Below are 10971 nucleotides of genomic sequence, written 5' to 3' on the forward strand. Positions count from 1 at the left end.
AAATTATATTTTGATATTAAAATTAGAAAACTTTATTAATTTGATTTCAAAATACAATGTAAAACATGAGTATCTAATCTTTCATACGTAACTTAAAAAATATCTAAAATCAATGGAGGATGATTGCACATTCTGTTTGTACTAATTGTGCCTTGAATTTAAATACACAACTCTCTTGTGACTAAAGTATACATACTAGTACATTCATCTTAAATTTGAGCAATAATTCTCATTCAAATTGAAAAATAATTTTCAAGCAATAATTCGCATATTAATCCTCTGATTTCTTTCCTCATAAATGATGATTCATATTAAAGTATATCGGTATTTTTATTCTGGTTAACAAATTCAATTAGAGATTTTTTATTGTAAAAAATTTAAATCATCAATTTATCATTATTAATTTGTACAGTATTATTTTATAAACAATTAAAATAAAACATTTATGATTAATTGTAGATATAAATTTTCTTTATACTATCTAGAGATGACAATGGGCATGGTACTATAATACCCATCCCACACCCGCGATTTGAAAAAATTCCCGTGTCCGAGTCCATACCTGCTTGGGTGCCAAAGTTAACACCTGTACCCGTGCCCTATAGGTATGTAGGTACCCATGCCCGTACCCTTGACCCACATTCCTATTAAAAATAAATAGATCAATTATAAAATATCATATAATTTTAAGTTTTTAAAAATATTTAAAATTTTTTTAACCAATTTATTATTGAAATAAACGAACACTTAATTAAATATTTAATGATTTAACATTGATATACGTTTTATAATTGATAGATATACAATTTTTATATAATAATATAAACTAAAGTATGTAAATAAAAATAAAAATACATAAATATATAAGGTACGGGTATATGACGAGTTGAGTATCAAGATGCTCATACCCGCACCCATACCCCGTTATTTTTATGGGTAAGTATCCGAGTCCATGTCCGTATCCATTTTTGCGGATTTTTATCCTACCCGTTGAGGGTAAATTTACGGATGTCCATTGGAGATGAGTCAAATTACCATCCCTAATACTATCTATGCATTTGAATTGTATTCATTATCGTTGGTTCACATAAACATATTAAATTTGTCATTTCCTTTTCTATATAAATAAATATAATTTTTTTGTCAAATTTAAAAGATGAAAGAAGTTGTCTTCCAAAAAAGAAAAAAAAAGAACATTAGGATCACATGCACATAGAAAAGCAAACAAGGCCTTTTTTTTTTATGTTTGGTATATATAAGGCCCATTAATTAAATGGTAATAACAAGTTCAAAAACTACTGCACCTGCAGGTCCATTACCCTATTCCATTCCACCACTCCTTAGCCTCTCTCTCCATAAGTACCCCCTTCCACCTTCTCACTTTCCACTCATCCCCAAATCACTCACCTCTCTTTCTCTCTCTCTCTCTCTTGCAATGGCTGCAATTCTTCTCCTCACCATTGCATCACTAACCTCACTTTTTGCTCCAACCACCGCTCGAATCCCTGGAGTTTACACCGGCGGCCCTTGGACCAGTGCTCATGCTACTTTCTACGGCGGCAGTGATGCCTCCGGAACAATGGGTAAATAAAAACAAACAACCTTAAACTCTGTTTTCCTCTGTGTCTTGTAACCCATTTCAACCTTCTTTTTTTGTGTGGGTATTTTCAGGTGGTGCTTGTGGGTACGGAAACTTATACAGCCAAGGCTACGGCGTCAACACCGCAGCACTAAGCACAGCACTATTCAACAATGGCTTAAGTTGCGGTGCATGTTTTGAGCTCAAGTGTGACCAAGATCCACGGTGGTGTAACCCTGGAAACCCTTCCATCTTAATCACTGCAACAAACTTTTGTCCTCCAAATTTCGCTGAACCTAGTGACAATGGTGGCTGGTGTAACCCACCTCGACCACACTTTGATCTTGCCATGCCCATGTTCCTTAAGATCGCTCAATACCGCGCCGGAATCGTCCCCGTTGCTTACCGCCGGTGAGTTCTATCCCACCACCCCTTTAATGGGTTGTTTTCAAGTTTCTAACTTTTTGGGGTTTTTCATTGTTTGGTATATAGCCTTGAAAACAAGAGAAAACTTGCAAGAGAATTGAGACTTCTTTTCTCTTCTCTTCTCTTTCTCTCCTTTTTCTTTCTTTCCTAAATGAGTCTTCCCTAAAAAAAAGTCTATAAATACGTAATAAAATATTAATGGTTGATGTATTCATACATGAAAGTTTATTAAATATACCTATTAAATACACTACTACTTTTACATTTATTAATAAATGACTTGTAATAAATAAATAAAATTTCATTGTGTTTGAGCTTGTATACTTAGGGCACCGACTCGACGTATAAAAAAACATCTCATAAAATGAAGATTTTTTTTTTCCATTTGTATGCAAATGTTTTATTTCGACACCGTTTGTTTTCTTAGGAAACAAACAATAAATTGTGTTTGAGTCTGTTGAGCTACTTCATCAGATTCCCATTCAAGTGTTTTGTCGATTTCACTTTCACACTCATAAATAGAAACCAAGAACCATTTTCCTTCTAGCCATGTTGAGTAATGAATATTAGTATTTTGTTGTGTTAAAATTGTGTTGGGAAACCATTTAGGTTACTAATAGTGCAATTTTAGGTATTTTTCATTTATGGGTAATTAAACTACTTTGGTGAAAGTGGATTTTAATTTGATCCGTATTTGAGAAATTAATGCGTTACCAAATTCATTTATCACTTTTGTGTTCTTTCGGTGTGTTGGTACATATGCTTTTGTTTCATTTTTGTCTGTTTCAAATGACTAAAATAGCCTCAAATAAACAACAAACATAATAGTTCTTTTTAGGATATTATAGTCATTCTACCACTTTTTGCAAATTATTTAATACTACAAGGGTATCTTAGTAATTATAAACCTTATAGAACAATATAGTTTCCAGAAAATCTGGATTTAAAGTCAGAAAACACATCTTTCACAGTTTCATACGGATGTTAGGTCACACATGCTTAGAAAAATGTTCATATTTTGGGGCTTTGTAGCAACAAATAAAAGTAGTATTATCTTTTAATTAAATAAATAATTACTATCATCTCACATATTGATTTCATGCAAACTATTTTAATTTTTTATTTAATAATTTGTATATTATGCATTAGTTGGAAGTATATAGCACATGTCATATCATTATTTATGGCTTGGTTTCAAAAATGTCTCTAAAGTTTAAATATGATGATATATTAAATAATACAGTATTTTTTATTGAATTAACCGACAAAAACATTTTAATTTTTTTTTTTGATATAGTATTTATTATTTGTTTGTGTTGCAGTGTGCCATGCAGAAAGGCAGGAGGCATCAGATTCACAATCAACGGTTTCCGTTACTTCAACTTGGTTCTAATCACCAACGTCGCGGGTGCAGGGGATATCGTGCGCGTGAGTGTAAAAGGAACCAACACAGCGTGGATGACAATGAGCCGTAACTGGGGGCAAAACTGGCAATCCAACGCAGTTTTTGTGGGCCAGGCTCTCTCTTTTAGGGTCACCGGCAGTGACCGTCGTACATCAACGTCATGGAACGTGGCACCACCTCATTGGCAGTTCGGACAAACCTTCACAGGAAAGAATTTCCGCGTCTGAAAAAATTATTAAAAAAAAAAGAAAAATCGATACTCTATATTTTTGACTTGTTGTTTAAGTTTTTCCCTCTTCAAATTTTCCTTTATTTTCCCGGGAAAATTTTGAACTGGGTATGAAAAAGTATTAGGGTAGTTTTAGGAAAAGTAAAGGTGAAAGTGAAAGTAAAAGTGAAAGTAAGTTTATTAATATTAATATATTAATGTAAGTCGAAGGGGAAAGGGTGTTTGTATTAAAGTTTTAAAGTGTTGCTAAAAGTGTAATGTGATGGGTATGCTGGTATATTAATTACCCAGCATTTGAAACCCATTTCTTTGTGTTTTTTTTTGGAAGTCAAAAGTGTGTATAGCTGAAGAGGTTGCAAGGATAATGAACATGTAGCCCGCAGCTCTAGTTTTATTATTATAAACTAAAGTTTGTTACTATATGAATGTTATCATATATTTCAGCTGTTATAATTGATAGATTTAGGTGGATGTTAATGTTGGGAGGGAATGAGATATTTGAGTGTTATCTAAATTGTCTTGTGAATATACTATTTTGGTTACAAGTTACCACACTTTTAGTTACTATTTTAATTTGAAAAACAAAAGGATTCGTTCATAAAAAGACTAGTATCTGTTTGTTTGGTTACACGGTAGAGTTTTTAAGGTTGGTCAAAATTACGACAGAAAATCACATTTACAAGCTACAAGCAACAATTACTAAATAGTAGTCTTCCAAAAGAAAGGCTTCTAAACATGAGGCAGCGACAACGCAAACAAAGGCTGGAACCAAACACACTAGCCAACGGGGAACCAATCGTTTCAATATAATTAAAAGTTTTTCTTCTTCTTTCAATTGGTTTAGTGGAGTGAGTTTGAATTTGCAATCATGCGTTTTTTTGGTTTTTTTACAAAATAACCCCATTTTTAAAGGAAATTTCTAAAATATTTCCGGTTTAATTTTTTTCTCCCAAAGTACTCCACTTTTAGGAGGAGTCGCCAATTGAATTGGAGACTTCTCTTAAAACTTGAATGGAGACACCAATTGAATTGGCTATGGCAGGTGCCCTAGCCAATCCAATTGGCGCCCCTGTGTAGGTTTTAAGAGGAGTCGCCAATTCAATTGGAGACTCCTCCTAAAATGCAATTTGTGTTATAAATAGATGCGTTGTGTGAGTAAATATTCCACATCTCACACAATCATTTGGCAATCATGTTTGGTGTTCGTCGCCTATACGGTAAGGTGATTTATGCGAGAGACGAACCTCAGATGCTGATGTTGTTCTAGAACATCACTACGTTCGATCAACTAAAGCGGGAGCTGGTTCGTTGGTTAGATGGGAAAATACTAGAAGGGAAAAAAATTAGAAGTATTGAGAGACTTGACAGTATCTTTGGTTGAGTGCGAATGAAGACTGATAAAGATGTTAGGGAAATGATGTTCGGTCGAGACGACATCAATTTGATTGTTGTAATCAGTTAGAAATATTTATGTTTTCAGATAGCTTATTTTGTACTGATGTTTGTTGTGAACCTCGTTGTAACAAAAACTTAATGATATATAATGATTGAAGGTTACAGAAATACAATGTTACAAAAAGCTTAAGACCTAGATGATGCTCCTCGATTGAGACAATTATTCTTGTTGTGTCCTGGTTGACGACAGATACTACATAATCTTATCATTTTATCTGTGGAATCCATCTCGGTTCTGATACGTGTGTTGTTTGGCCTTCTTTTCTTCTTTCTACGCATCTCGTCATTGTGCCAAACAATATCACCTTCATATGGAGGCCAGTAATCCTCCATTGGTAGTACTGAGAAGCTTTGATTATATACATTCATGATGGTGTTGGCCTTGTACACATCAGATAAATGGTTGTAAGCATCTTGACGAGTATAAGCGCATGCTGCAATGACATGGGAGCAAGGTATGCGGAAGGCCTGGAATTTTCCACAATCGCACCAACTTCTGTTTAGTCTAATAGCGTAGGCTAAATTTGGTCTCCCCTCGTTGTGGTCCATTGTTTCCTGGACGCTGAAATTTTGCCTATGACGGTCAAAGACTGTTACAGCGTGTGTGCTAGCTTTGATGCTCTCCTCTTTCATGACCTTCATCCAACACTCACTGAATACTTGCCCGGACATTAACACCGCACTCCATTTTTCACCTCTGGTTGCGAACATAGAAGCCAACCTATAATAGGTTGATCTTACCAAGGCGGTTATCAGCAGATTTCAAATTCCTTTGAATACCCCGTTCATGCATTCCACAATATTTGTTGTCATGTGGCCCCATCGACAACCTCTGTCAAATGCCCTTGTCCACTGCTCTACTGGTATGTTATTTAGCCATCTCTCTGCGTCTTCATTAGACAGTCTAATTTCATCACGATAATATTGAAATGACGGCTGAGTTAGAGCATACCCAACATTCACCACCTTCTTGCGAAGATTCTTATCTTTTATAGCACGCATGAAGTTTTGTGCAATGTGTCTGATACAATAGACATGGGTAGAAGGAGGATCATGCCATCCGTTGTCATGGTTGTTGTAGGCACTCTCAATGGCAGTATGTCTATCAGAAATCAAACAGAGATTGGCTTGTGGAGCCACATGCGCTCTGAGATGTCGAAGGAAGAAACCTCATCTACCAGCCATTTCACCTTCAACAAGAGCAAAGGCAATGAGAAAGACATTGTTGTTTCCGTCTTGTGCAACCGCCATGAGCAAAGTACCCTTGTATTTTCCGTATAACCAAGTGCCATCAATTTGAATAATAAGTTTGCAGAATGCGAAACCTTTGATGCACGGGTCAAATGCCCAAAAGAGACGGTGAAAGATTCTATTACCTGTAGCACAGGTTCCGTCTGGCATCATCGCTGGCAATGTCTCCATAATTGTCACAGTTCTTGGGACATATGTTTTTAGTGCCCATAAAAACCGTGGCAATTCCTTGTATGAATCCTCCCAGTTGCCGAAAACTTGTTCAACAGCCTTTGTCCTCGCAATCCATGCTTTCTTGTAAGATGGAGTATAATTATATGTTGATCTGATATGGGATATAATTATACTCACCTTCACTGATGGGTCTTTATTAACCAACGGCAGAATGTCTTGACATATCAACGCTGCGCTTAGTTTACGGTGATCTTGTTCAACGTTAGTTGCAATGCAACTGTGAGGTGGGTCTATTGAACCGATCTCCCAAGAGTCGTTTTTCTTCTTGTAAGACGTAGCCAAACGAAACTTACAAAGCATGTTACGACATTCGATAACATACCTTCTAGAATCAGTGCGTTTCACTGTAAAGTCAGCAAAGTTGTTCATGTGGAATTTTTTGATAGCCAAAACACATTCTTCTTTGGTACGAAACATGTCTCCCACCTTTAATTCGCCTTCTGATCTCAGATACGGATTATAGAAAACACTGTTGGATGTTTCATCGTCTTGAAGATCCATATTTGTCATATGTTGAGGCGGATTGTAGACATGAGTAGGAGGTATTGGTGGTGGTTGATCATCATCTTCATCTTCGTTGTTCAACATGTGATCAACCTGCATCTCAGTCTCCTCTTCTTCTTCATCAACGACATCCACTTCTGCTTCTGCTTCTGGGTTGACGTCATCTGACCATTGTGGATCATCTTCACCAGATTCATCCTGGCCGGTTAGTTGAGACTGTTGAGATGGTATACATGGTTGAAGAGTAATGTATAACTCAATACAGTTGCAGCCTGAATGTTCATGACTAACAAACATGTATTCAACATCTTCATCGTCTCGTACCTTAAGGGGGAAATACTTGCATTGACTATTCTCAAAAAATATCGGATTTTGATATGTGATCTTTGACACAATACCTGATCCTATACAGGATTGTATTCTTTTTTTCAAATGCAAGAAGGTTGTGTTTCTCTTGATCGTGAGTCTAATGGTATCGGTGTTTCGAAAATAAAAACCATATAGCTCAGACTCGTATGTTTCACCGTTGCAGTGAACGTTGACACTATATAATGATGAAGATGACATTGTGCAGATGAAAACTATTTTCTTATTGCAGATGAATGTGAGTGAAGTGTCTTGGATGTTGATAGTAAGACACTTAAATAGAGGAGTGAAGTGTCTCACATGCTAGCTAGTTCGAAGTGACGTGTCGCACATGCAAGCTACTTCGAAATGACGTGTCGCACATGCAAGCTACTCAGAAATGATGTGTCAACCATGCAAGCTACTAAGAAGTGACATGTTCAGCATGCAAGAGATAAGACAGCCACGTGTCAGACATGCAGACACACACTCCAAATGAATTGGCGCCCCCACTCATTCCTTGCACATGGGCGCCAATTCAAGTGGAGACACCATGCATTCAGACCTCGAAACCAAGCACTCAAACCTAGGTCTTGCATGCATGTCCCTATGGAGGCGCCAATTTGAATGGCGACCCCTCTTAAAGGTTGTACATGGTCGCCAATTCAAGTGGAGACACCATGCAAGCACAACTTTTCATGCTCCCATCCATTTGCCTATAAATACATCCACTCCATCAACACTTCTTCCACACCATCACTCTCACTACTTCCTCTATAATACTTCTTCTACAATTTCATCTTCAATAACTTCTTGTAGTTTCATCTACACCAACCCCCCGACAAAATGTTTATCCTCACAATGGGCGAAGCACATAGAGGAACGATTGCAAACATCGCAACATATGTAAGTTTTTTCTTTTGTTAACTTTTTATCTTTCATCTTCACCAACCCCCTTTTATTTTAACATACCAACTTAGTCAAGTTTTTTATTCTTTCTTTTATAGGATGTATCAAGGTTCTGAACTCGGGTCCACGAATATGTCCATATGAACCCGATGATTCAACCTTATGTTGAACTCGCCGGTTTTGGTCATATAAGCAAGATTTTGTCTTGGTCCATAGATAAAAAATTCATTTTAGCTTTATGCGAAATATGGAGACCAGAGACACACACATTTTGGTTCCCAACCGGTGAGTGTACCGTGACGTTAGAAGACGTCTACATGCTTTTGGGACTACCCATTGAAGGTAAGGCTGTTAATGGTAAAACCAACTATGCAAATTCAATTTGCATGGATCTCTTAGAGACTGATTTGTTAGATGATAATGCAAGAGGTCAAGGTATACCACTCTCACGCCTTAAGTCGTACTATAATAGTTTATACTTAGATGAGCATTCTACCGAAGATGCTTGAATAATAAAAACTAGGTGTTACATTATGCTGTTAATTGGCTCGTTTTTATTTCTTGAAGGTAGTGGTTCTAGCATGCATATTATGTACTTACCTCTACTTAGACATGTAGATAGAATAGGAAGTTACAGTTGGGGATCTGCTTGTCTAGCCTATCTCTATAGCTCCTTGTGCAAAAACTCACACAAAGACACATCTACATTTTCTGGATGTGCTGTTTTGCTACAAGCATGGGGTTGGTCAAGACTACCGTCTCTAACACCCGTCAATTACAACCCTTTCACATTTCCGTATGCATAAAAGTAAGTTGTTTAAATTGCTATATCTTTACTTACTTCTTTAAAGATTATTACCTCTAACTAATATTTTTTGAATTTTTGGTGTAGATGATCTGCATGTGGTATGAGTTACAACAGATGTCCAAGACACTGTATTACTCAGTATCGCAACCTGTTGGATCACCTTCGACCGACAGACGTAAGGAAAATAACTTAATTATTTCGTTATATTTTGTTAACTTCTTCTACATTGACTATAATCCTATCTTCTTTCACATTTCAGTTTATTTGGCGTCCATACCTTAATTTGGATCATGACCATGAGGTCAACGCTGAAGACGCGGCCGTATGGACTGCATGCACACTGATAATACGGTTCACAACTGTGGAAATGCACAACAGTGATCGTGTGAAGCTGCAGTTCGGTATGCTCCAAAATATCCCAGATCCCCCAGCTAGCCTAGGAGAATGGCATCTGCGTAAAGTTAACGACCAATGGAACTTCAATCCATGGCAAAGCTTCGCAAGATCGAAGTGTCGCAAATGGAAGCACCGTCATGACCATGTGTTAACTGACGCAGTCATGCCAACTGAAGAAAAACCAAGTCGTACTTATATGGCTTGGTACAGATCGGTTGGTTTTCAGTTCATCGCCGAGGATATGTACTTGTACGACCCACACCAAATGACTTACACACCTGACACCTCAACATCAAACCCCCAACAACAGTGTCAGACCGGATACACACAACCCCCTGTCCGTCAAACGTTCCGTTCAACCAACACACGAACATACAACCAAAACATGTCATACACCCAACCCCAATACCAAGAGCATACCCCATACCACCACCAATAAATTGACCATCAACCTGAGACCCAACATCGCTTCACACCCACCCCATCACCCTACCAAAGTCGTCTTAGCCAGAACACCCAACGATCATTCAACACCAACCGCCCATCCTCCTACCGTAACCAAGAAGCCCAAACATCATAAAACCAAAACATCCAACAACCCTATCTCTACCAAACACCCCAACAACCTTTTCAACCTTTCCTCGACGCATCGTTCACACCCATGTCTCCCTTCAACCGTCCCGGTCGCCCATCAATGAGTCAACTACATCCCAACTTCTCTGGCATGGGTCATGAGCTCAGCTATGACGGTACACCATCGATGCATACTGAAGACTATGCCGACTTGTCCGAATACCTTAACAGACCTTCTCCTGTAGTTGGTAGTGACGCTCCTGGCCCCTCAGATGATCAAACACCGGTGCAGAATCGTCAATGTGGGTTAGGGCCAAGGGTTAAGGTAGCTAGAGGATGTGGGACCGGAGGTCGGTTAGGTGATCCCGGTCATCACCATTAGGTTTCTTTTTGTAAACGGCAAATTTTATTAATATCAAGTGGTCCTATATCAAATTTATGTATCACGTATACCATATAACAAAAAAATTGCATTTTAGGAGGAGTCTCCAATTGAATTGGCGACTCCTCTTAAAATCTACACAGGGGCGCCAATTGGATTGGCTAGGGCACCTGCCCTAGCCAATCCAATTGGCGTCTCCATTCAAGTTTTAAGAGGAGTCTCCAATTCAATTGGCGACTCCTCCTAAAAGTGGGGTACTTTGGGAATTTTTTTGAAACCGGGGGTATTTTGGGAATTTCCTTGAAAAAGTGGGTTATTTTTGTAAAAAAACCGCGTTTTTTTTACATAAGTATTAATTGAGTTGATTTAATAAATATAATTCAGAGTATAATATCATGGGAAATAAGTAATAGAAAATATATATAGTAAGCAGAAAGAACACTAAATTATCTTTAATATAATATATTTTCTTTTT

The 10971-nt window shown here is 37.5% G+C and overlaps 1 protein-coding gene across 1 annotated transcript; it reads left to right on the top strand.

Moving 5' to 3' along the window:
• The first annotated feature begins 1291 nt into the window (after window positions 1-1291).
• LOC127127626 (expansin-A6) lies at window positions 1292-4059 on the top strand. Its single transcript, XM_051056878.1, has 3 exons — window positions 1292-1583; window positions 1672-1990; window positions 3328-4059. The coding sequence occupies exons 1-3, from the start codon at window positions 1436-1438 to the stop codon at window positions 3635-3637; spliced, it is 777 nt and encodes a 258-aa protein (XP_050912835.1). The 5' UTR covers window positions 1292-1435; the 3' UTR covers window positions 3638-4059.
• Window positions 4060-10971: the final 6912 nt, after the last annotated feature.

Source organism: Lathyrus oleraceus, chromosome 3 (genome assembly GCF_024323335.1).
Source record: "Lathyrus oleraceus cultivar Zhongwan6 chromosome 3, CAAS_Psat_ZW6_1.0, whole genome shotgun sequence".
Lineage (NCBI taxonomy): Eukaryota > Viridiplantae > Streptophyta > Magnoliopsida > Fabales > Fabaceae > Lathyrus > Lathyrus oleraceus.

Bases quoted from the DNA above. Each gene is read 5' to 3' on its own strand.
- LOC127127626 (XM_051056878.1), top strand. From the start codon at position 1,436: ATGGCTGCAATTCTTCTCCTCACCATTGCATCACTAACCTCACTTTTT. The intron at 1,584-1,671 runs GTAAATAAAAAC...GGGTATTTTCAG, and splicing joins TGATGCCTCCGGAACAATGG to GTGGTGCTTGTGGGTACGGA. The intron at 1,991-3,327 runs GTGAGTTCTATC...TTTGTGTTGCAG, and splicing joins GTCCCCGTTGCTTACCGCCG to TGTGCCATGCAGAAAGGCAG.